Source organism: Pagrus major, chromosome 4, assembly GCF_040436345.1.
Source record: "Pagrus major chromosome 4, Pma_NU_1.0".
Lineage (NCBI taxonomy): Eukaryota > Metazoa > Chordata > Actinopteri > Spariformes > Sparidae > Pagrus > Pagrus major.
The window spans coordinates 17,552,778-17,579,447 of record NC_133218.1 but is presented as its reverse complement, the minus strand read 5'-3'; the positions used below and the strand labels follow the sequence as shown (position 1 = coordinate 17,579,447).

At 39.8% G+C, this 26,670-nt stretch overlaps 1 protein-coding gene across 1 annotated transcript; it reads right to left on the bottom strand.

The window, feature by feature from the left end:
- Window positions 1-4,261: 4,261 nt before the first annotated feature.
- Window positions 4,262-25,245, bottom strand: rbms1a (RNA binding motif, single stranded interacting protein 1a). The gene is made up of 14 exons (XM_073463734.1): window positions 24,812-25,245; window positions 21,113-21,255; window positions 19,115-19,173; window positions 17,440-17,531; window positions 16,110-16,267; window positions 15,524-15,603; window positions 15,306-15,406; window positions 13,491-13,540; window positions 13,308-13,398; window positions 10,577-10,627; window positions 9,570-9,671; window positions 8,026-8,094; window positions 7,735-7,809; window positions 4,262-6,424 (listed from the first exon to the last, which is right to left on the bottom strand). The coding sequence occupies exons 1-13, from the start codon at window positions 24,860-24,862 to the stop codon at window positions 7,741-7,743; spliced, it is 1,116 nt and encodes a 371-aa protein (XP_073319835.1). The 5' UTR covers window positions 24,863-25,245; the 3' UTR covers window positions 4,262-6,424; window positions 7,735-7,740.
- Between the last annotated feature and the right edge of the window lie 1,425 nt (window positions 25,246-26,670).

Below are 26,670 nucleotides of genomic sequence, written 5' to 3'. Positions count from 1 at the left end.
GTTTACAGGAATTAAAGATTACATTGTCCCCAAAACCACATTTTTTTGTCTCAGAGGACTTCGTACAACAGGCAACACTTTCTATGTACTTAGACTGTTAATGGTTTGGATAAAACCAAGACTACTACAGCCAGTCTGGTGGCTCTTCACCTTCCTTTATATAAAAGAGAACATGGCCTGTACTCCTTCAGATATCATGGTGAACTGTTGTTAAGACCTCGTCATCTCTACAAAATAAAAATTAAAAAAACTTTTTTTTGTGTATCTTCATTGTGTTTTTGGACGTTTGGCACTTGTTGTATTTTTATAATCATCTGGTTTTATATATAATTTTATTATGATATGTTATGTGTGCAAATAGTTTTAAAGTTTAAAAAGTTAAAGTTAAAAAAAAAGTTTATGAGGCTGTATGTGAGCTAAATGCTAACATACTAACATGCTATACAAAAACCATTACCTCAAAATTACCAACTAAAGTAGACTAATAATTTTAAGTTGTTAAAACTTTGTAGCTTGTACAACTTCAATTTAATAGTCTACTTCACTGACTTTTTCAAAGAAAAGTCAGCTTTTAAAATTTACACTGCATTGGTGGAAAGAGTATTAAAAATCTGTATTCCAGTAGTAGTACAGTTACTTTACTGAAATGTTACTCAATTACAAGTAAAACCACTGGTTTTACTGAGTCTCTTTGTGTGTGTGTGTCATCATGGTCGAATGTGGTCCTGAAGACACCTTTCATAGCGAGAACTAACACTGACACAGTTTTGAATACTTTTCCAGGTGTTCATATGTCTGTCTATGTGTCTGTGTTGACGTGATGGCATCACAACTGCGCAAAATCTGACGAGTGTCATGGCTGTTGTAATTCCCTCACAATAATCTGTTTAACTGTGTGTTCATTAGTGTATAAGCATCTGAACCTAAGACTCGTTGTGTTTTCGTTACCTTAGAATGAGCCCTTATTTCTACAAAGGGAGCAAGTCCGCTTCTACAGAGTCTGCCTTTTTTCTACAGTAGCCCAGAACAGACAAACAAAACAGTGGCTCTAGAGAGGGCCTTTTGTTTTATTTTGGGGTTTTTTTGTGTGTGAAAGTGCTACATGAAAAGTTATTATGATTCAGTGTCTGGTGACCATGAATGCTTGTATGGAATTTCACAAAAAATCACCCAATTGTTGTCCAGATATTTCAAAGTCAACCTCATGGTGATGCTACAGGAAGAGTCAGAAAATGACCCAAGTCTTTAGAGGGTAACCTCTAAGCACCTTGAATTTCATGGCAATCTATCAAAGTGGTTGAGCTATTTCACTAAAAGCCAAAAATGTCAACTTCATGACACTACAGAGGAAAAGTCAGGGGTCCAAAAAAGTCTGCAGGATCCATCCTGTGGGAAACATGAATATCTGAACAAAATGTTAAAGCATTCCATCTGATAGTTGTTAAGATATTTCAGTCTGGACCAAAGTGGTGGGCTGACGGACATTTCCATCCCTAAAGAAGTCTAAAAAAAAAACCCTCTAATTAACAAAAACAGAAAGCTCAGGAAGAGCAACAGAGGAGGTTAACCTTTCCCTGGAATAGACAAACATGCAACACTGTCATATGCACAGAGATACCATCGCTGTTCCAGGAAAAGCATGTGTTGAATTTTTCTTGAGCTGCGAAAGAATAACAGCTTTGTTTTCATCTCTGTGACATTATCAGATAATCCAGAGTTTTTGAATTGTCAATTGTATATGAAGAAGTATTTTCTCACTAATAAAAAACATTTAATCCTTCCAATTATCTAAAAAAAGACTAAATACCAAATGACTCTTGTTGCAAGTACGTAATTTACAGGAAGAAGATAAATACAGGTAAACAACAAGCTGTTTGTACCTGTAGTCACTGCTGTATGTGCAGTGTGTTAAAGTGATCTAGATGAGGAACAATGTATAAAATACTGTTAGGTTAAAAGGAACAACAGAAACAGAGTGTGGCTTTTAATTTCCTTGTTTAATATAAGTGGTTCTACCTTTACATTATATCTGATGACCACTACTGGTATTCAGTCAGACAATGACACAACAAAACACGGCCCAGGCTTGCTAGCAGATGAGGTTAACAGATAAGTTCACCCAGAAATGTTATCTACTCACCCTTGTGCCGATGGAAAGTTTTGTGGTCCACAAAACATTTCTGGAGCTTCACAGCAAAACAGAGTTGCAGCATTCTCCTAAACAACTGAAGTTGACGGGGACGTGTTTAAAAATATTAAAATAACAAAACTAGAAAAAACATAAAATGGCTTCATACGAGCTGTATGAAGTCTCCAAGTCTCCCCAAAGCCCCACATTGATTTGAAAAGATGTTTACACTCTTTTAAGCCGAAATCTTCACTGTAGCTTCTGGAGTTTTTAAAAAACTTTTTTAAAACAAGTCCCCATCGACTTCAGTTTGCTGAGAAGCTCCAGAAATGTTTTGTGGACTACCAAACTTCACCTGACTTTCCATCTTCTCCGTGAATAGCTAATGACTGTTTTTTTCTTTTACGGGTGAATTTATCCTTTAATCAATCCAAGTCAACCGAAATTTAAATAGTTTTAACTGTTTTGTTGATCTTTCAAACTTTTTACGTTATTTTTGGACTGTTGGTCGTAGAAAACATGACATGTATCTTATAAACCAGATAGTGAATTGAGAAAATAATCTGCAGGATTATTGATAATGATATAATTAATTATTCACAGTGCAGCACACTGTCTATTTGACCACCCCTCTTGGGGTTATGTCCTTTTTAACATTCCTTAAAACACTTGAATTAATTTGGAAATTATAGCATTGAGAGCAACACACAGTAACAGTCTGCATCATCAGGAAGCATCCCATGTGTTGAACTGCTGACGAGTGTCACACTAAATGAATGATACTGGATACTGAAGCAGGCCTCCCCTCTTAACGTCTGTGCCCCGAGTCTGACCTTGGGCTTCCTCGAGGGATCAGTGCCATGTGTCCCCTCAGCTGTGGAGAATTAAAGGAGAGACGGAGAGCGGATGAGAGGAAAGAGAGGGAGACTCTACTTGTATCTTATGTTCAAAGGGTTGATGCCCTCACAAAAGGCACTTGATTGACATGTGTGTGTGCATGGGTTACATGGGACATGTATGTATATTCCTGGATGGATGGTGTGTCTGGAGGGGGGGGGGACAGTGGGTGTGATGGCTAATCTTGCATCCCGGCGGTTTTGATCTCGTTGACTGGTAGGAGATGAGAGCATGGTGCCTTTATGTCTCTGGGATCAGCTGTGCTAAGTCTGAGTTTAAGAAGGGAGATCCGGTATAAGAGTGAAAATACAAAAGCTGTGAGCCTGAAATAGTGCTGGGGAGGGCTGAGACATGAGCACACACACACACACACGTCGCTCATCTGATCTGTATCACACACAGTCATACAAAAAGCTTGAAAATGAGTTCTTGTTTAAATTGCGATGTACAGTTTTGGCTCACAGCACCCTCTGCTGCCAGACGATCAGCACAGCCCAATTATCACAGTTTAAAGGGTTCTTCTTGATATTTGTTGTACGCTCAGAGCACTTGAGTGTGTTAGGTTCACGTATCTCTTCATGTGGATTTATTCATTCAGTTCTGTTATTAATTGTTGATTGATATCTTTTTGTTAGGACTTGGAGAAATCTTATTGGAAAGCCCGGATTACAAACTGGAGATGCAGTTTAAAAGGAGACAGATTCTGCTCACTATCAGGCTCATAACTTTATTGTGGTTTACTTCTAGAATAGGCTTACATGCTTTAAGGCTCAATAAACACATCAGTTTTATCATACTGTCGATTGCTGCAGCAGTGAAATGCTGTTTAAGCTCCTGTCTCTTTAACTGTTGCTCTATGTATCCTTCCCACTCCTGTTTGTTGTTCATTAATTTATTATTTAACTATATTCTTTTCTTTCACAGTCAATGTACTGCTTTTATTTTTGCTAGGTACTTTTATTGAAGTATTTGCATTTATTTAGGCTTGATAAATTCTCTTTTCCCTTGTTGTTACTAAATCTGTATCTTTCTAGCCCATATGAATGTGAATTCAGAGCATTGCTATAAAAGAGCTTAATGTTAAGTACATTTCCCTGAATAAACAAATGACCTGGAATACAGAAAAAAATATAGAAAAACACCAGAATTAAACGTCAAAATACACAACATTTACAACTTAACAGGAAAAAAACAGAAGCAAAGAGACGAGACAATCAAAGAGACGGGAGTCGTATCTGAGAAAGAGCCTTTTATTCAGCATTGTTTTTATTTCAATGTTTTCAAAGGAGAGAGCAGGGATTAGAAGATTGATTGAGAATCAGTTGAAGGTGACAGGGGAAGCAATGAGGATAACATGTACAAGATTTTTTTTTTTTTTTTTTCATTTTTACATTTTTTCCAGCAGCAAATGTTCAGAATGGGAAAGCAGGCTCAGTAAAACCTTTGTATTACTGCTTGTATTTTCCGATAGAGAGCATTTGCTGCAACATTACTATTGATCGGGGGAGAAGCACCGCGATCGTACAGCTTTGACCATTTTTCTTGTTGTAGTTTAGAGTTCTTAAATCAGAAATCATCAGATTAAAGAAAAAAGCAAAGCAAACAATAAAACTCACTTATTTTTCACATTTGGCCCTGAATGTGTATAATTTACAAATCTTATTCTGAACAAACCAACCTTTGAAAAAACAGTCATGTGATTTCAACTTCCATCCAACTCTGATGAAATACTGCGTTTTTTGAAAGTATTTCATACATGATTGTTGCATTTATTTGCATGAGGCAACATTTGAACCTTTTCCACTCATCCAAACTGTTTGGCATGTACACTATTACGCTGCTTTAACCAAATGACCAAAATTTGGTTGAATCCAAGCGTTATTTTTGGAGAGCTTCACAGTAGCAGTGTAACCCAAGATAGTGACTTTTAGTCTTTCTTAAAGGAAAAGAGAAAAGGAAAGGGAAAGAGGTGAGTCATCTAAGATCTGTCTAGAATGGCAAAGGCAGAAAAATGCACCAAGTAAATCCACATAGCCTGCATTCATTTCTTTCAAACACACCTTAAACCAACAATTTTAAGGAGAAGCTAGTAGTTTGTCTCATTTTGAATCTCTAAAATGGAGCCTCACAACTCAACGACACTCATCATGTAGAGAAATAGAAACACCAGAACAGAAGCAATGACAAATAAAGATGAAGCAAAGCACAATGTTTCTTTGCAGATCAGGAAGAGAAACGCTGCATGTGGGAGACAAACGGCAGAAGTCTTATTTTAGCCAGCTCCTGAGCGTGGCTTTTGTTCTGCTTCATCGACTCTGGTGAAAAAGGGGGCTTTACCTGCAAACCCCACAAAACCAGCAGATTTCTAGCAGAACCATGAGGTAGATCACTGGTCAAACTGACCACAAGAGAAAAAAACAACAACAACAACCCTCCTAAAAGATGTCCATTGGGTGTAAAACTTTCATAAAAGCACATCTCTTTTTTTCATGTCTTGAAGTTTTAAAAAAAGAAGGAAAGAGGGAAAATAAGGAATTACCTTGCTGAGTTTGTCACCGTTCTTTTTTTCTCAGTATTGCCGTGGGACTCTCATTGTCTTTATTGCTACCAGAAGACTAGATAGCGAAACACTCAATGGAAATCTCTGTCAATGGATTTCACACACACATTTGATCAATCAGATAGAAATATGACACCTGATCAAGTTCGATGGAAAAGATGTTGGAGAATGTTTGATGTGACGTAAGGAAGGCACCTTTTTTTTTTTTTTCCAATAATAAATTCATTAATTTCCTAATGAGGTGGTCACCTGTCAAGTATCAGCTGTCAAGTTCAGTTGAACAATAACTGATTTTGTGAGCTATTCTGTGGCAACTTTGAAAACCAAAATGAAGCTAGTCTGAAACTTCAGTGCAAACAAGGTTTTTCATGTATTACAAATAAAGGAACTATAAAATCATAGAAACCTTGAAGGGGGGAAAATATCTCAATCTCATGCACTTTAACATCACATCATACTCGGGGGAGCTGGGGATGGTGAGGGGGGTATGTGTGTGTGTGTGTGTGTGTGTGTGTGTGTGTGTGTGTGTGTGTGTGTGTGTGTATGGGTGGGGTGGGGGGTCCTCTGGCATTTGTTTGAGAATCCTTGATAAACGAGAAAAAGAAGAGCATGTGGTTTCTTATCAAAATAAATCTTGTTTTTTTTTGTTGTTTTTTTTTGTCTGTGTGTGTAGCCAACAACTGCTTGAGTCCATTTACACTGTCCTTATTTTCCACCACAAACATCGAGGCTGTGCAAAACAGTTCATGTATCTGGTCCAATCAGAGAAGGTGGTGACTGTTGTGTCACTGTGATGTCATCAGCAGCCTGCCCTCTGGCTCACAGAGCGGGAATTTAACCTACAAATGAAGACATTAATACAAAACATGAGGATGTTATTATCTTTGACCTACACAGTGTGGCGCTATTTTTAATAAATAAGGGTGGAACAGCATATGATAGAATTGGAAATTATTTGGAAAGATATTACGATTGAAATGTGATTCAGAATTAGTGGGAATTATCTTTTTTTTTTTTTTAATCCGATTTCCATTTTCACTGAAAAACCTATTAAAATCATAATGATTGTAATAAATTACAAAGAAACATTTTTTTTCTAAGAATATTCCCTTAAACTTAAGACAAGATCTTGGTAAAGATAAAAGATAATCACAAGACTAACGATAAGATAGATGTTAATTGTTCAGTCATAAATGAAGGTTAAAGGGACTCAATAACTACGCTCAAAAATGTGTTTTGTTTAGTGCTACTTCAGTTGGATTTCTGTTTTTACATCCGTCTACTGAATGAAGAAAATATCTGTTTTTCTCGCCTTCAATCTGAGCTTCACAATCTCATAATCGCACACATGAAGTGGGAGGAGGTATTTAGACAACAGTGGAAAACAACAATACTTCTATCGAGGAGAGAATGTAGCTGTAAGAATGTTAGTTGTTAATTCTGCATCCCTGCTGAAGACTAACTGCTGCACATCTGAAGGTGAGAAAGATGCACGTCACTTTAATATAATTTAAAGATAACCATTCATTTGTGGCTCATCTTGTCTACATCTTTTGGTCTTCAAAGCTTTTTTTTAAATCTTTTATGTATCTAATTAAACTGGAGGAACTTGAGAGGAAGAAGGATAAATAATTGTTGAGAATATTATTGGTAGCTTGTAAGAAAACCTTGAATAAAAGGCTAAAAAAGGGCATACCAAGTGTTGACGAATGGATCGACTTGGTGAACAATATCCTGTACATAATTACTTTCAATGTGAGAACAGAGAAGAAGACATTTCTTGAAAACAGGGCAGAATAGATTATTTACATCTAAATTTTGTAGTATTTGTTAACTGTCCCCTTTAGAGGACAAGAAAATTACAAAAAAGTTCACGTTTTTTTAGACATGTCTAAAGGATGTTTTTAAGAAACCCATCTTTTCCGAGTAAGGGACCCCACTTTAGAAATGATAACTTTTTACCCTGAATTTCTTAATTTTAATGGTTTATAACTGATCTTTAAAGCATTAAAAAAAAACAATTAGGTACAACACATAAATTAAAAAACTGGCACCATAACTTTTATCATCTGGCAGCAAAGTTGCTGAATTAAACAACCTGCTGTCTTTCACATCAGACGGTTTACATTCAGACACACATTCAGCATACCTGTGATTACTTGCTGAGCTGACTGTAAGGAGACGAGTTGTTGGAAGAATCAACTTGCTGCGGCGTGCCACTTTCCTGGAAAGCAAAACAGCATCTCTCATTTAGAAGGGAGTAATTACTATCTTCCCCGTGTTGGCACTGTGAGATAATTGATAGTTTTAGATGAAGAACACTTTGAAAACAACTCAAGACTGTATGAATGGGAACAGGACTGTTGAAATTATTCCAAAACAATTATTGTTTTAAGATTTAAAATACAGTGAAACAGACACAAAGATATAATAAACTTACAGGTGCTGCCTGCAGGGGAGGATACTGAGGCATGTACGCTCCCTGGACACCAGGGTTGGCTGAAATATACTGTAATTTAGGAGAAAAATGACATTAAACCCAAATTATTCAATAGTATATTATATTTAATCGGACCTGCCTGGCTATACATGCATTTTGTACTACTGAACTTTATTGATATAGCACTTTCAACAGAACACAGTTCATCCAAAGTGCTCTACTCCACAAAGAGAAAGAAAAACACCATGAAGGAGAAAACATGAGAAAACTACAATAACATACCAAGAATCACATGTTTACACCATGCATGTAGAGATAACAAATTCCTAGAGAGTCCTCAGGAGGATAGGAGCAGATTAGGTAATTCGACAATCACACAACAATGTACAAAAGTGTGTTAGAAGTTGACCCTGTCGCCCTAACGATAAGTTGTAAATCTAGAGCAGGGCTGCCTAAAGCGGGGCCCGTGGGCCCAATTCTATGCAACATAAGGTTCAATATGGCCCGCCAAAATGTTTCTAGTTAAGAAAAATTCAAATACATTTAAATATACAGTATATATAATACAAATCAGTTTAAGCTGTTTTATTTTTTTTGTGAGGTGGAAATGCTCTTTAGGATGCCTAATTATTTATTATTTTCCATAATCTGAGCATGGCGGGCAGGGTGACACTTTGCAGAGTAAGTAAGTCAGTTAAAGGAACTTCTGAATCATCGTACTGTTTTTTCCATCATAACAATAAAATACTAAACAATACAAAAGGTGTTTTTTGTGGTTGGCTGGTTGCCAACCAAGTTTTAGTTTGTGCCCGCCAAGGCTATAAGGGCAGGCACCCCTATTATAGAAGATCTCAGGTTTCTAGAAGTGTGGTATGGAGACCTTAGAAAGAGGGTTGTATTTATATAACAAGCAATGCACTGCACATGTAAGTGCCCAGTCCACACGGACGTGAAAGAAATACTGTTTCAACTGGGAACCGTTATCTGACATGAGTGTGCCTCCTCTCACATGACATTATGTTTCAAACAAGAAACTTTGTGTTCTGTCCCAGATTCCTAATGGGTAATAAAACATGAAATGGACTTTGTCTTCAGTCTCACCAAAATTACATAAAAAACAAAAATACACAAGTATTTTCTCTTGAGGGAGACCAATAAACCTTCCTTTCTTCACAGCTGATGCTAATGTACCAGAACATCACTGTGAGTAAAGAAATCTTTGATTTCGGCTAAATTCGGCTTCCCATAAGGATGTTTGTTTTTTGTTTTTAAAATATGTTTGTACTAAATACCAACCATCTTTACTTCTACATTAGAAAGAATTGCAATATGATTTTTTTAACAATATCGTGCAGCCCTAATTTGTGCTGAGGAAAATAAAAATGTAACCTCACTAATCCAGGGACAAACTTGCAAAATATTCAAATTAAACATCTTTACAGTAATATTTTGCCATAATATATATCCTATTTAATCATCCTAATACAGATTCAATTTGATCAGTGCTCTGTATGTGACACAAGATATCCCAGAATTCCACTCACCGCTCCAGTGTTTCCCAGTGACAGCTGACCCATCTGCTGAGTAATCATGGCTGAAGGGTGCAGTGACATGGAGGGATCCACAGAGGGAGACATCACAGCAGCCTGTAACACAAGGCAGCTGTGTTATTACCACATATCACATGATTCCACAGACTAAATCAACTAATTCTGATAATAACCCACTTCATAAAATGCTGTAACAACAGTGGCAGGCAGTGTTGGGTATATTTAAAGCATGAGTGACTGTTTGAAACCCTTTGAATATAAATAGGACAGGAAAGATTTTTGTGGCTTTGAGGTTTGACAAAATGTGAAAATGAAACATTTGCAGCAATATCTGTGATCATATGTCACTCTGAGGTAAACATTAAGAAGCCCACGCTCCTGAGGGAAGTTAAGGGATGGAAATAAGTAAAAGGTATGGCGTCGCCTGCTCTAGCCAGATGGGGTGTATTCCTTAAAACATGACGCCTTTAGGGAATAGACCATTTCCTAGTAAAAAGTGGGGGAGGGGGCAGATCAGGAGAGACACTTGTTCCACTGGAAACCATCTGTTGGAAGAGTCAAAGAGTCACAAGACTGTCTCTGCTTCAGGCATTTCCTGCTGGATCCAGAGAGAGAGGGAGGAGGAGGAGGAGGAGGAGGAGGAGGAGGAGGAGGAGGAGGAGGAGGAGGAGGAGGAGGAGTAGTGGGGGCAGTGGCTGAATGTCTTTTTAGTTGTTCCATTTCTCTTTTCATACACACTCCAGCACTCACTCACAACACGTAAATACACCGTGGCTATTTCCCAGAACTTGTCTCAGTTCTGTGCTTCTTCTTCTACATTTAGGGAAGTTTTGGACGCTGGTTTGATTGTGTCAGCAGAACGGGACGATTAAAGTAACAGAGTTACTGTGAGCTCAGAGCTTAAGCTGTGGCGGTGCCACACACCCATTTCCTGTACACAGAATTGGAGTGGGTGTATGACTGTATGAATGAAAAAAAAGCAAGTGCTGTTGTTCTCTTACCGGGTGTTGCATGATATATGGCTGATGTGCCACCCAAGAATGACTCTGTACCTAATGGATTGTCAGACAGGAAGGGAGAGGCAGAATAAGAGACAGATGGAGAGAAAAGAGTTATTGACTTGTCCTGAATTAAACTTTGATGTTACAAACTAACTTTATAATTGCAATAAGCTTTGTTTTGTTTTTAAACAGAAACCCAAGAATGTCATCAGTCTGAAGAATACATCTGGACTGCAACAGCCTGTTCATGCTCAGTGTCATTGGTCAACAATGACAGCCAGAAATATCCAAACCCTTCAGCTTTTTAGGGCCAATCTGGTTCCCCCTCTGCTGGCATGGGACAAAGGAGCTGTAAAACTACCCGTTCTGCTTCCTGTTCTCGGGGCATGATTATCTGATTAGGTCAGCATTATGCCACCTTGCTGACAGAGTTCAGCTAGATCCTGCCTCTCCCTCCTGAGGTTCTACGTGGTTCTTGAGAACATCTTTGAGGCGGACAGAAGGTTGTCCTGGCTCCTGGAAAATTACTGTGATCATGTTTTCGGCACCATGAGGGCTTTTCGCTATTCACACATGCAGCTACATTCAGGAGCATTTCCGTCTTGCGCCTTTTCACACATGCCATGGACATGGCAGAATAGAAATGGATGCCAACTGCCATAAATCTCAACAAAGGAAGAAGATGGGGCAAGGCTGGATGTGCATGTAGGGGGCAGATGACTTCTGTTATTATTTTCAAGGAACATGGGTGAGGAGCTGTCTTTGTCCAGCGCTCTTGTGATGTATTTAATATTCAAAACGTTTGTGTGACAAATTATGTTTTTTCATGACAGTAAACAAGTCGTGGATTGAAATACTTCATCAGCGAAACCTAATGATTGGTTCACGAGCTCCACGTAACCTGTGGACGTAACCTTTTATGTGCTTGTCCCTGCAATGTTACTGCTTTCATTAACACACTTTCAACACAGCTTTACCAGCATTTGCCATGAAATGTTACTCGGTCTTGAAGTGGGAATATGGCGGTACAGATTATCCCTGAATATCAATCTCTGATCCCATTCACACATGCAGGAAATGTTCGAAAGATTTTGGAGAAAGGCTTCATGTGTGAAAGGGGCTTGTAATAGGTGCAATCGGGGCACCTCTGTGGCTCAGTTGGTAAAGCATGCGCCCGATGTACAGAGGCTTCCCAGGGTTCAAATCCAACCTGTGGCCCTTTAGCGCATGTCATCTCCCCTCTCTCTTCCCATTTCCTGTCATTCTTCAGCTGTAATATCAAATAAAGCCATGAAAAGGCCAAAAAAACTTACACTCCTCAAAGCAAAGGGTAGGAATCTGGTGTAAAGCCCAATGGGAAAAGGGCAGGACACTGAAATTAGAGGGGTAGGAGCTGAAGTTTAAGTGGAAATTTGCCACGTCTTATGTGGATGTCCAATCAGAATTGATGGTAAATGTGTCCTTAGGAGCAGCGGCTCAATTCTGACATCCTTTCAGGTCCTTTGCTGCGTGTCATCTCCTCGCTCTCTCTCTAGCCTTGTCTTGGCATAATCTCCAGCTGTCACTATCATATTAAAGGCACAAAAAGTTCAAAAACATCATTTAAAAAAGAAAGCTGTACCAGGATGCATCGTGCACGTTAATTTGTATCTTCATCCATAAGATCCTCTGCGATAATAGTTTGAATTGCCATTTCCACTGTTGGAAATGTTGCTAGTTTACAAGCAGGAGAAAAGGTTATGTTCATGAGCGGCAGGATGCCCTCTGAGCTGAAATAGCAGGTAGGTCTTCCTTGACACGAATTATATCACTGGTGTCAGAAGAACACATTTTGCAGCAGCTGTCTCGTTCAACGTAGCACGCACTTAAGAATTTATTGGTTGGATTGGCTACATTTACCATCAACACTGATTGGACAGCCACATAAAAAGTGGCTTGAACTCTCCCAGTGGATGAGAGGGATGCTTGGATGTGAGAGTTAGGTCCTTGAGAAAGCTCTAACTGCTCCATATTCTTACTTGAAACTTCAGTGTTCATACTAGCAATAAATAAGAAACCTGGAGAGGAGCGCCTGAGATGAACTGCCTCTCCATCTGATTGATGAGGTGAGCCTTTGTTTGATACTTTTTCAAACACAAGAAAGCTCAAGTGTCCCAGAGCCCTTAAGGTGCAGCCAGTGATCGACTTTGCAGTTGTTTCATCAAATGTCAGCTGTCATCGTGACAGGAATCTGTACCAGACAGGCCTGGAAGACCCAAATATGTTGTGGGTTCATCTGAAGAACATCTGGTAGAGGGCTTCATTCAAAACCTCTATGTTTATGTTGCAATCCTGCGACACAGGCGCCTCAGATTCATCCCTCATGTGTAAATTACTTTCAAGTGACAGATCTTGTCAGTGGTGGGAAGTGTTTCTGCTGCACCAAAAGTAATGAATCAAAACTTAGGAGTGAAATATTATGAAACAGTGAGCAAGAATCCGATTCAGAGAAGATGGCTGTAGCTGCTTCACTCCTATGAACCCCTAGGCTCATAGTCATATTACATGATTTCTGGTTGAGCAAGCTCTTGCACCTTTTCCTACATCTTTAGCACCTGTACAACCCACACACTCGCAAAAATACACCCTTACCCACATATACATAACCTCAAATGCAACATAGAAGGAAAGAGAGAGACAGAGATGGAGGATTTATATTCAGCTCTGGCTGGATCTGGATCTGTTGCCGTACCTGGTAAGCAGAGACTGGAGACATGTAGGGCGACATCGCAGGCTGCACAGTCATTATCCTGTTGGTAACTGGATACGGAGAAGGATAGTACCTAGGAAGCAGAGAGTATTTCAAAATAAAGCTCATGTATTATGACTCCAGTTAGACGTTTAGTGTTGCCATGACCTGCCAGGTGTAACTTACCCATTCTGTATAGCAGCTGAGGAGGGGTCATAGGTAAGAGTCATTGCGCCCTAAGGTGAGGAAATAGAGAATGATGTGGAATTACATATTTGTGTTCTACTATTTTATATTAACAAACCCAATATGAAATAACAATTAGTAAGCATGAAATCCTTCACTTTATCACTTTTAATGGGTTGATATGCAGTTAAATTGAGCATTATAATTATTACTTCATTTCAAAAGAGAGACAAAATCATGTCGTATTCTGGTGCACAGATGATCATCACACACAAAATTCTGTAGAAAAAAGGAGATGACTGGTTGCTCCATGCGATACAATGCAGATGAAAATTGTGTTGGGTGCTTTTGGAAAATGGGAAAAGGTGTACTTCACAGACCAGAGGCAACCCAGGCACTCCAGATAACAAAAAGCATCAGAAACGAGGAAGGAAATATTAAAAAGCTGTTATTATAGTGGAAAAAATAATTAAACACAAACATGTTGGCTTTTTAATGATTTAGCCACTTTAATAATGGGTTTTTAATATTTCCTTCCTAGTTTTTGATATTTTTTTTCTTATCTCAAGTGCCTGGATTGCCTCTGGTTTTGGAAGAAATTACGTGTTTTTTAAAGCCTGAAAAGAAGGTAAGATAGACGGTTTAATTAGGATTTACACAATTTTCTCAGGTATTAATTATAACATGTCTCTGCTAGTAATCTATGAGTTCTGGGTAAAATACGAAAGGTCTGATATTATTGCAATATTTTTAGTCTGCATGGCAATATGCAATTCAGTGAGGAACACCTTCATCACAGGATTAAGCATTTATGGCAACACATGGAAATGCTCTGCGCTGATGGCTCCACACTTAAGATGCTCTCTAAGCCAAAACAGGGAGTGCAATGCAGAAAACCCTGCAGGGTATACAAGAGTGAGCCCTAAGCAAGACAATGAATGCCATTTTTTAACCTTCGTGCCCCTATAAGATTCAAAACTAGCAAGGTGGAGGTCGGGGTGGTGGCAGCGGAAAGCGGGATAGTGTAGGAGGGATATGATTGAGGAGGGAGCCATATTGAAATGGATCGTCTTGTGGTGAGAATGGCTGTGATTGGTGTGTGACTGATTGGTAACAATGATCCAAGTGTCAGGCTGTCAGCTGATTACAGCTGGGCTGATTTTAAATATATATTGATATTTTGAAATCTCCTCAAAAACACTTGAGACAATGACACAATGAGAATTTGATAAATAATCATCAGTAATGTGGATATAATGACTAAAGAAGGAAAAGGCAAATGATAGAACAAGTAGACCAGTCTGGTAGATTCAGAAATGTTTCTGTAATACAGCCTTTAAAACCAGGAAAAGACAACACTGTTGCCACATCACATTATAAAGATATCCAAATCTAGGACGATATACAGTCTCATATCACGCTAATGATATAATATCGATATAATGCTCAGCCCTGTGTACAAATAATCATTAAAGGGAGGGACAAAACCTTCACATATTCTGTTTTACAAATGATGAGAAATTTAAATGATGTGTTTTAAGGGCCAATATGTAAGAATTTTAGTGGAAAACATTCAAAAAAAGATCCAAAAGTATCAACAGAATGTGAAGAAATAGAAGTTTTGAAATTATGATGTCTATGTATTTATGTGTCTACATAAATATATATGTAGCGCTCAGCTTATGGTGTCTTATAAAGGCATAGTTATATGTCGGACACAATAACAAAAACTTAGTTAATTGATTCATTGTCACCAAATTAACAAGCAGTACAGAGGGGGCAAAAGGTTTCAAAAGAGTACAGGCGGTTACATACTAGTCTGAGATCCCCTGACTGTCCATTGGGAACAAATCCGCCCTGAGCATGTTTCTTCCTCTGACTGTCTGCAAACTTACACAGCAACGGCTGAGACGGAGCTGGGGGCAAAGCACAACAAAAACGACATATTAACAGTCACTCAACAATCAGTCATCACCGCCTCCACAGTTTTTATTAGAAGGAAAGTGTAGAGAAAGGTAGAAATTCTTTCCTACCCAGAGCTCCAGAGGCTATCTTGATAAACTTCCCATTAAAGTGGGAGATGACGGCATTACACTGCTCTGTTGTGTCCATCCTGACGGGGGGGAGGATAAAACAACAATGACTCATCATTAAAATCACAAAGAGACGATCTACTGGTAAGGTTTCTTTCACAGAAGTCGGTGTTGTGCGGTGTGACGGAAATGGGGAGAATTCTTTGCCCCTTCATTCTACAGTTAAATCGCTGTCGATCATGGGTCTGTCGCAAAGTCAAAGAAAAAAGTCAACACAAACACTGCTTTCATGTTTTTTGCACATAGAAATCAGATTTACGCTGGTTGCTTTTACAAACGTACTGACAGCAGTGTGATACACCAGGACATGACTTAATCCAATTAATAAGTTTGACTGTTGAGCTGTGGACGAGGTCTTTCTCTAAATTGCAATAAAACTCATGCACCAGTGATTTATTGTGCTATATAATGTCAGAGATGTAGAGTTTTCTCATTATCCATCATCATAGGTTTGTGATCAAAGCTGTACTTTTATTCTACAAAAAGACTCCTGAGTGCTCCTTTATGTCAATCTTCTGTGACCGACCTGGCGAAGCCCACGCCCCGGCTGTTGCCGCTGTAGTCTCGGAGGATCCGCGTGGAGACGACCTGTCCGAAGGGCTGCAGCATGTTCTCCAGCTCTTTCTCATCCACAGCGAGAGGCAAGTTGGAAATGTACAGATTTGTGGGGTCCTGCTCCTGTTGCTGCTCACATTAAAGACGATAGAAAAGAAGAGAAAGTATATTGAATGTGTTTTACATTATATTTTGCATGTGGCATCTGACCCAAGAGAGAGCCACATGCTAAATTGCATGAATCAGGCAAATTTGTATTGAGCCACAGATAAATGCAGCGCTGACACGACTGACAAATGTATATTTCTCTGCTATGAAACGTGTCCGTGTGGGTAAGGATTTGAGAATAATTTAAAATATATATAAGGGTCAGAGGAAGACATTTGGTTAGATAAACATTAATAAGCTCCCCTCAACACACACACACACACACACAGAAACACACACACATACAGAAACACACTTCATCTGTACTGTGCAGCAGCTCAGCGCCTCCACGGTCTTCCCTAGAAACAGCAGGAGAGCAGCGTAGCCTAGCTACCACAACACACAAACTGTGTTCAGCCTTGTTTGTTCCAAACAGAGCAGCTACATGCAGTTCTCCGGAGAGCACCCGCTTCATCAATGAACTCTCACCCACAGCAACACAGGCTGGGCCTGGAGAGGGAAGGGCCTGAAAGAAATGTAATGATCGAGGCAATTTCTGCTGCCCACTACGAGCCAAATCGCAGATGTGATGCACAAATACGCTGCTCGTCTAAAAATATTTTTTGTCAAATGAAAAACTGGTGTTGTTAACTTTGTATTAGTCACAGCGAACGGAGGCTGGCTCACAGCAGTAGTACTGTTGCTATAGTGCTTCAGTGCAGATCAGTATGCATGAACGATAATCGGTGACATACTAATAATACTGGTAAAAATCTGTACAATCCACAGAGCATTGCCTACAAGGGTGGTGTGTTAGTGTGGGCTGGTGGTCCTGTGTGTAACGTGTCACACTGACTGACAGGTTATTTGGCAGAGATACATGACATCTGGTTTCTACAGTGAAAGTAAATGGGGTCACGGGAAGAACAGCTTGTCAGCTGGTCACGTGACCAGTCTAATGTCATTCTCCATCACACACACACACACACACACACACACACACACACACACACACACACACACACATATGCACGCATTACTGAAGCACAAACCCAGAGAGATGTTCACAAGCAATATGCACGCACACACACACACACACACACACACACACACACACACACACACACACACACACACGTCTGCACCAAACTCACCTTGGCCATCTGGGCCTGTATGCCGCTGGTTTTCAGAGCATGTACTGCCTTTAAAGCAGCCGCCGGGCTGTCAAAGTCCACAAAGCCGTAACCTGTCGTCGATGGAACAGTATTTACAGTCATTAATAATTAGAACAACCACCATTTTGTACCCTTTAATATTACTGAGGGATGAGTCATATGTTAATTCTAATTATCTCTTATTTCATCAATTATGAAACACCATTTTGTCGTCTACATGAACACTAGAAACAATTCACAAAATCAAACTTCTCTCATTTGATTTCTTAAATATTGTAAATAGAGCCGAACTGAAGTGCAGTAATTGTGGCCGATGCCCTTACTGATATACTGGTCGACAGACACACATTTTTTGCATGTGTGGTCGTCAAATACTTATGACAAAAATATATAATGGAGGCAGGATATTTTACAGTTTAACAATAAACCTTATTGTCATCAAAATCATGACATATTATGATTTATGATTACTGATTAAGTGACATCATTGAACTGAAACAACAAATTTAATTTGAAATTAATAATTATAAATCAGTCCAAGAATTGTTTTTTTGCACTGTGTTTTGGAAACCAAAAGGTTTTCACATTGACAAAATATACACAGCCATTGACATACCTGTGATAGGCAAATATCAACAAATATATATAAGTCTGGCTCTAACTTTAAAGGAATAGTTCAACACCCTAACCCTAATCCACTTCCTTTCCAAGAGTTAGACGAGAAGATTGACACCACTCTCTTGTCTGTAGCTGGAGCTAGCATCCTGTTCGCTTAGCTTAGCATAAAGACTAGACACCAGAGGAACAGCTAGCCTGGCTCTGTCCGAAGGTACATTTAAAAAAAAAAAAAAAAAAAAAAATTACCTACCCTCCCTTCGAAAGCTCAACATGTTATATCTTGTTTGTTTAACCCATACAAAACTGAAATGTATTCCTGGAGTGCTGAACTGAACATGTTGAACTTCTCCCCTTCAGGACCAAACCAGTCGAACCAGATTCATAACAAAAAGCACAGACTTTGCATTCCTTTTCCCAGTTTTCTGAAGCATAACCTGGTGTTTCTCATTTTTGAATGTTTTCCCGTCACCCAAATCACTCAACAGTTTCCCCCATCTGTTTGCAGAGTGTCTAAACCTGCTCGAGTTACGTAATCCATCATAATCTGCTTTAGTTTTAGTCAAATTTATATTATCATTGCATTGTAATGCAGTGCAGACTGAGCAAATCAATTTGCACGTCTGGCTGCCGTGTCATGCAACAACATAAAAAGTTTGACAGAAATAAAAGTAGACACATTCACGGTTCATGTTCACGGTGATGGATTACCCAACCTGAGCAGGTCTCAAGTCAGCGCAAATTGATTTTCATACACTTTGGAAGTGAATAAAAAACCAGAAGCTGCCTGGAAGGTATGGACGTTCATTCAGAAATTTAAAACAGCGCCGTATGTTTTCAAATCTTAGAAGGATGCAGTCATAAAAGTATGAATAAAATGTAGTATGACATTCAAAAACACTGCGAAAATATATAAGTCACTTTTATCAGATCAAGTTTCCAAACTTAAACATGCTGTGGAGAAATGTTCGAGTACTGGAGGAGGATTTAACTTATACTGGTTATAAGGGGTGCATGGTGAGTTAATAACCTTACTGACCTTTACATTTGTTGGTTGTCTTGTCCAGGATCGCCTTCGCTGACTGAATCTTGCCATACCTGAGATCAGATCAACATGTAGATTACTGTCAAATAACTCGCTCTGACAAAATAAAATCAGCGAGTGAGACTGGTGATATGTGTATTATCAAATAGTTTTTTGCCTTGGACTTCCTCATTCTGTTTTGTTAATGTCTGTGAATGAATTTGTAAAGAGGGAACCTTCACCTTCATTCACAAAATACAACACAAGCAGACAAAAAACAAGAAAACAATAAACTGGTCACATTAATGGGGCCGCTAGTGATTTCAGAGGCACATAATAAACATCACTACACTCCTGCATGTTTCCAAACACTATATAAATCCGATGACAATGTTTTAAGCTTTGCTTTATCTCTGACTTTATACTCAAGTTGAACTGTGGTACAAGCTGTGAGCTGCTATCTGAGCACACACACACCATACAGACTGAATGCCTAGCTTACATCACCATTCAGACCTTGTTGCTATGAAAAGCGCTTTCATTTCTGCTTTGTGCTGGCAAACACCACTGGGAACATGAACAAAAACACAAGCAAACAGGACACAAACAGCTGCTGCTGCTGCTGGTTACATGGGTGAATGCCTCTCTCCATATGTTTGTGATTCAGAGGGAAAAAGGAGACAAAACTCTGCTAATTATGGCCTCCACCACACTAACCACTCAGACTGAAGCCTATAGTATAAGGTATCGAACATGTTCACTTGGCTGCTTTACACGACTCTGCTTTATCCTTTTTAGTATACAATCATTTCTACAGTCTGCTTCCCATATCACAGTTGAGCTATGACTATGCGTGTTTGTAGAGGTATGATGGTTGGAGCATTTTAACGGTCCATGTTGGCTGGTGGTTAAACCAGTTTATTTTTGTGTCTGCCCTACAGTATTTTTTTTTGGGTCAAATTTCTGTTTAATTTCTTTATCTACAGCCATTAAAATGCAAAATAGTTCATTTAAAATTCAGTAAATCTTCCCATTAGTCTCTTCTTATAAAGGAGAAAACCAAGCTAATGATATTTTTAGCATTAGAAGCTTGTTAAATAATAATCTGACATTTTTACGAAATACAAGATTGATACAACTCCTACATTCATAAGGTAAATATGAAGCTACTGCCTGCAGATGGTTAGCTTAGCTTAGCACAAAGGCATGAAGCAGCTAACATTAGGGGCAAACAGCTAGCAAGGGTCTCTCCAAAGGTAACAACATTCGCCCATACCAGCCCTTTAAAACTCTTTTTTGTTCTTTTTTGGCCAAATTTCAGTTCATTTCCTTTATCTATAGTCATTTAAATGCAAAATATTCATATTCAAATATTCATTAGCTAGTAACAAAAATATCATTTTTGAAAATATGGTTTATTGTTTTAAGAGTTACATGAGAAGATTGATACAACTCTCATATGTGTACGGTAGCCTAAATATGAAGTTAGGTTACTGCCCACAGGGGGTTAGCTTAGCTTAGCACAAAGACTATAAACAGGGAGGAAACAGCTAGCATATGGCTCTGTCCAAAGGCAAAACTCACTAATTAACATTACAAAAACTTGAGCTAGCTGTATGTAATGCTAGGTGTATTTTTTTTTACCCTTGGATAGAGCCATGCTAGGTGTTTCCTCCTGTTTCCAGTCTTTGTGCTAAACTAAACTAAGCTAAGCTAAGCATCTCCCTGCTGAGATGTTGAAATATTCTTTTAAATTTAGAAATGATTTCGAAAAAATATTACTGAACAGTCAGCGTGCAACTGAAATGTTCACAGCCAGTTTTACAGTCTGTATTTTTGCACAGTATGTTCCTGTGGTTGGGTGTGGGCTTCATCAAATCAGACTGGAACGACATTGGTATGTGAGATCTGGGCCTTTTTTTTCAGCAAACAAGCATATCAGTGCCAAAACACTGGCGTGCGCACACATATGCATACCCATTATGTTCATACTGTATATGTGTGTGTACTCACTGGTGACAGAGTTTGACGAGGTCCAGGTCTGTGGTGGCAGGAGGCAGCCCGCGAATATACAGGTTGGTTTTGCTGAGCTGCTCCAGGCCTGTGCTGCTGCTGTTGCTGCTGCTGCTGGGACTGGACGGAGTCATGGGGTAGGACTGCACACAGAAAACACACTGTTAGGAAGTGTACGGGAGCTGGATAATCTAATTTAAACCCAGGTCAACAGAGATCACAAGAGCATCTCATCTGTGCGTAACGAAAATGCAGAAAGCTCACAGAGAGGGCACATTCGGATTTTATTATTTCATGAGCATTATACATTCAAAGTAAGTCTTGTGTGTCTTAAAATGATAATCATCAGTAATCCACACAGCAGTATATACAGCTTTAAGTGTTTCCACACTGTCACACGCCTGAGATAACATCAGGGTCCTATGCATTTACAGATTTACTGTACTTTAGAGGGAAATATTACACGTTTCTCTCAACAACAATTAGATGAAACTCATGGTTACTTTACAGACGGAGATTTTAAATGAAATACATATGATGATACTTGATGTATATTTTAAATTCAGGTATTTTTGGACTGTAACATTTCTGCTTTGACTTAATGGATTTCTGCCACTAGGGGTCTCTCATTTAAAACAAATAACACAAAAGATGTAATTTAATAATGCCATGATGTAGCGTGGGCTCATGGGAGTTGTTTTCTTCATTGTTAAACAGCCACAATTGCCGCTGAAAATCAATCTTACGTGACTCAGGCAGAAATGTTCAAGTTTTATGGTGTATAGCGAACATTGTTTGGGTTTGAACATTGTTGGAAACAGGGCAGGAATTTCACAGCAGCCATTTGCCCCCTCAGTTTGGCCTTTTGCCCCCTCAAAAAACGACGTGCCCTGCAGTCACAGCGGCCTTAATGCTCGGGCCCGCACTGCCCCAGTGTTATTTCGCCATTTTCTCCACTGCCTCAGTCAGTCAGTCAGTACTATATTTAGAAAACTGTGTCTTTTGTTGACATTCTGATTTCTTTTATTCTGCGACACCGAGTGAAACGTTGTGCACATTACGAGTGGTGGGTTCGATTTCTAGCCTGGTATGAACCGCTGGAAAACCGGGCTATGTTTGATGATAATGTTGACGATGATGACGTTTGACACAAATCTAGCGCCGGCCAACGTGGAGGCTGATAAATTACCAGTATTATAGCCTTAAGTTAATGTTCGTAACATTTCGTTAATGTTCACAAAGGTAACGTTAGCTAACGCTTGCTTGCTAGCTGATGTGTGTACGTTAGGTAGGGTAACACGGGTACCTGGCCTCATTACATTCATGTTACATTCATTCTTTTTATTCCCCAGCAACCATCACACCGAACAAGCAGCGTAGGAGAAGATTTATACTATATTTCAAAAATAAATTCATCCTCCTAACTCTTAAAGGTGCAATCTGTAAGAATTGGCGTCCTTTCAAATTCAGACAAATTGGCGCCAGCATATCCAAAATAACCACTAACTGCTGCTAGCTGTAGCTACCGTTAACTAGTTAGTTCAGCTGACCAAACTGTAGCTGTTTAACAATGAAGAAAACAACTCCCATGAGCCCACGCTACATCGTGGCATTATTAAAATACATCTTTTGTGTTATTTGGTTAGCATGCTGACTTCAGTAGTTATCTCTGCAGCAACATACACAGACGTCCTAATGTCAAAACGCTTAATAATTAATATTCTGTCGATGATTTTAGTTAATTTTTTTTATGTTTTAGACAAAAATTGGAACATATTGCACCTTTAAGCTGAATCCATTATTACTGTGGACTTATAATCACTGTTTTCTCATCAGCATTTGGCCTTCATGCCGTCAAAAAACTGCATCAAAATGAAATTCCAGGCCTGGCTGGAAACATTTGGGATAATCTAAGTACACAACATAATATATAAGAAACGCAAACACAAGAGAGACATTTTTTGACATTTTAATGTAGAAATGTTACGTATAATATCTTGAACACTGCCAATTCTAGAGAAAGATAGCTGATTGTTGAGTCTTATTCCCAAGTGGTCAAATTCTGACGCTTTAGGCTGGTATGTCGGCAGGAAATTAACCCAAGGCGACCTGGGAATGAGACTCACCAATCAACTATTTCACAAATGAAAGAAATGATTTAAATTCTTCCTCCACCGCCTCCAGGGTCTCAGTGACAGGTGGGTTTGACCTCTGAGCTCCTGGTTGTTGTAAAAAGGTGATTTTGTCCACCACTGTACCGCAGAGTACATCAAAATATATCTATTCTTGTATGTGGGCCTTTATGACTCACAAACCGATTAAATCTGTGTTCGGATCTTACATTGTACTGGAGTGTTTATCAGAAAGCCACAGTTTTTTTCATACTTGCGAGCCAAACCACGCAGCTCTGCCCTGCAAAGCATTTCCTTCCCCTTACTCATTCATTAAAATAGCTCCGGGCCACCCCAAACCCTCTCCGGATCAGATCAAAGACAAAGCATGGCAGAATCACACCATCTGTCCATAACCAAAGGACAATCCACTCCAAGAGCCATGGATGCAGCGTGCCAACCAGAATCACTGATGTATTCTTCCGCCGTCATGTGATGGTTAAATGTTCATAGCAGCTATTTTTTCTCTCACAGATGAGGAATTGATCGCTGTGGCAGCAACATCTGTTAGGCCTGTTATGTCTTCAAGTGGAGGCCTTGCATTTTTGTTGGTGTGCAATTACCGCACTAACTTTGTTAGAGACCATCAAGGGTTCACATCAGGCCTCCGAGACTCTACGCCTACTCCATTAGAGGGCAGCTACGGTGGTACATTTCACAGAGGCAATCATTACACCTTATAGCCGACCAAAACCTGCGTTACACCCACACTGAAAACTCATTCACTGCTTCCCTGCGGGGATTCATATGTGGCTGCTTTCAGATCCCTCTCCTCCAAGTAATACACAGCACCTCTTCTGATGAATAAATATTACAGTTTAAATCTGAAAGGTGGATATTTGGGGTCTTCCAGGCTGCAGGCTCCAAAAAAACTGAATCATCTGCTCACATTCCCCATCATCAGAGGTTATGATAACAGCTGCTGCTCACCTCTGTGCCGGCTTTCTATTCCCATCTTCCATCTAAATCAAAGGGTGTGATGGGAGAGCAAAGGGGCACGGCCTTCAATTACATTTTTGTTCACCTGAGAGGTCAAAATGAAGGATGGAGGCAGCACAGTTCACCCCAGCACACTGACACACATTACATTACTCTCTCTCTCTCTCTCTCTCAGCCAGGATGCATTAATCTATAAAATGGACTACAATAACCGCCATGCATATTGACCAGAGTGGGCGAGTGACTGGGCAAACAAGGTTATATGGACATAATAATTAAAGTCTCGGTAGTAGAGCTATAGATCGGGTCAGCAGCTGGTTTTATCTCTGCATGCAGCCTATCAGAGGATCAGCTTCCCGTTTGATAAGTCGACTGAGAGCAGGGGGGGTGTTTTATTTGTTTCTTATTTTAAATCCAATTCGTTTATATTACAAGGATGATATTTAAAAAAAAAATGCACATGAAGGCAAACAGGGGGCTTCCCAATGTCATTATCCAGCCCTGGAGTGTGAGCAGAAGAGAAAAGTAGGCAGAAATAACACAAAAAGATAGTCATTACAAAAAGCAAATGGTGTGTTTTTTGGCCTACCTGCTTACGGTTGGCTGTCTTCAGCGGGTTGCCCGTGTTCGCAAAGATCATCCTGGAGGTTACTGATAGATTTTTAATTCCCACAGCAACACACACACACGCATACACACACACACAAAAAAAAAATTAAAAAAATCGCAACGATGAGCCACTGGAGACGGGATCCAAGCGGGAGGAAGGAGCCTATAAAATATCGAGTCGGGCTAAAACATCCGCATACTGAACGGGCTGGTTAACAGTAATAAAGCCTCGGTCCTGCATAGGTATACTGACACATCTATACAGTCAGATGCACACCAGGCGATGGACCAACCCTCCGGTCCGGTTCATTGATCTACGACGTCCTGCTGCAGACCGCTCGAGCAGTCCCACCTACTACAGACCAAACCATCTCCGCCTCTGCAGGGTGTTTCACATCAAATAAACTGCGCGGCCGCCGTATTTCACGTCGCACCGGCGGTTTGTTTCTCGCGACAAAGGCGCGTCGAGACGTCTGGTGTCTGTGTCGCACTTTATAATCGGACACAAAGAGCTCTGGGGTTTGATTTGTAGGCGCACAATCGGTCGGGCTCAACGCTCGTCGCCTCTCATGTTGTTGTCGTCCGCACATACCAAGCATTCTTCACCCCCACCTCCACCAACCACACACACACACACACACACACACACACACACACCCTCTTCCTCTTCCTACCCTTCCCCCCATCCAACACACTACATGTCAGAGAATGAGGATGCAATGAAATATAAGCAGGGAGCTGGCCTGGGCTGGAGGTCACAGGCTCACTATAAACCTGTGGAGGAACAGCGACTGGATATTTGGCTTTAACACACATTAAAACACCTTCACGTGCTCTGTCTCCAGTGTGTTGTTTTAATGCAATGCAGCCCGATGTCCTATAGACTTCATGTGATGTATGTAGATCATGTGACAGAGGCAAAATATTGACTCACAAGCCAAGGGAACCATTAATATTTTCACTTTTGAGTGCATTCGCAGGATTGATTTGCTCACATGCAGCCTGTAAAAAATGTAAACTAAGCGTTTTCCACATGGCACGTAAATTACTCAAGCTGCTGAATGATGACAAAAGAGGAACTATAGCTTTCCAGCTTTAAGCACTTTGTGGGATTGACTCTTTTTGGTTTGCTGTTGATGTTTCACGTAAAAACAGCCTCTTCCTAGATTTCTGATCTCCGTTTGACCTCTAAGGCCCTTTAGGTTCATTAGGCGCGGGCTTAAATAAAGCTTTCAGTTGTTGCACCCAGATTGAGGAACAGCCTCCCTCATTACACCGGGGTCACATACCGTCAATCAAAAGGCATTTAGCTCTGTACTTTATCCGCCTGCGTGCAAGTTTGTGTTTTTAGGTCTTTTTCTCGGTAATTGGGATCATATGATGAGCCGTCAACATGTCTTCTGACATTTTTTGCGGAGGGAGTTTCTATAATTAAAACATTTTCCTGCTATGATTCCAGTAAGTTCAAAATGATTTAAGTTTAATAGTTATACATTATCTCAAGCAGCTTTTTCTGAATTATGTTCTGTGAAAAAAGGTTTTATTTCAGACAACATGATACCGACACATCCCTGTCCACTTTATCCAATCAGGACAGAGAACACCATAAAGAGGCGGGCCTGTTTAAGACAGGATCCTCCTGTTTAAAGGGAAAGCTACCAATTCCAGTGCTCCCGGTGACGACTTATATGACAAAACAGGCACAGCGAAGAAAAACGTTTGAAGATAAGAAAGAGGCAAAGAGCTGCCTCCAAAAAAGAAAGGAATCGTGCGAGTGTGCTGACGTAGAGAGGAGGGAGGAAGTTAGCTAAAACGATGATAACGCTTACAGCAGCTTTA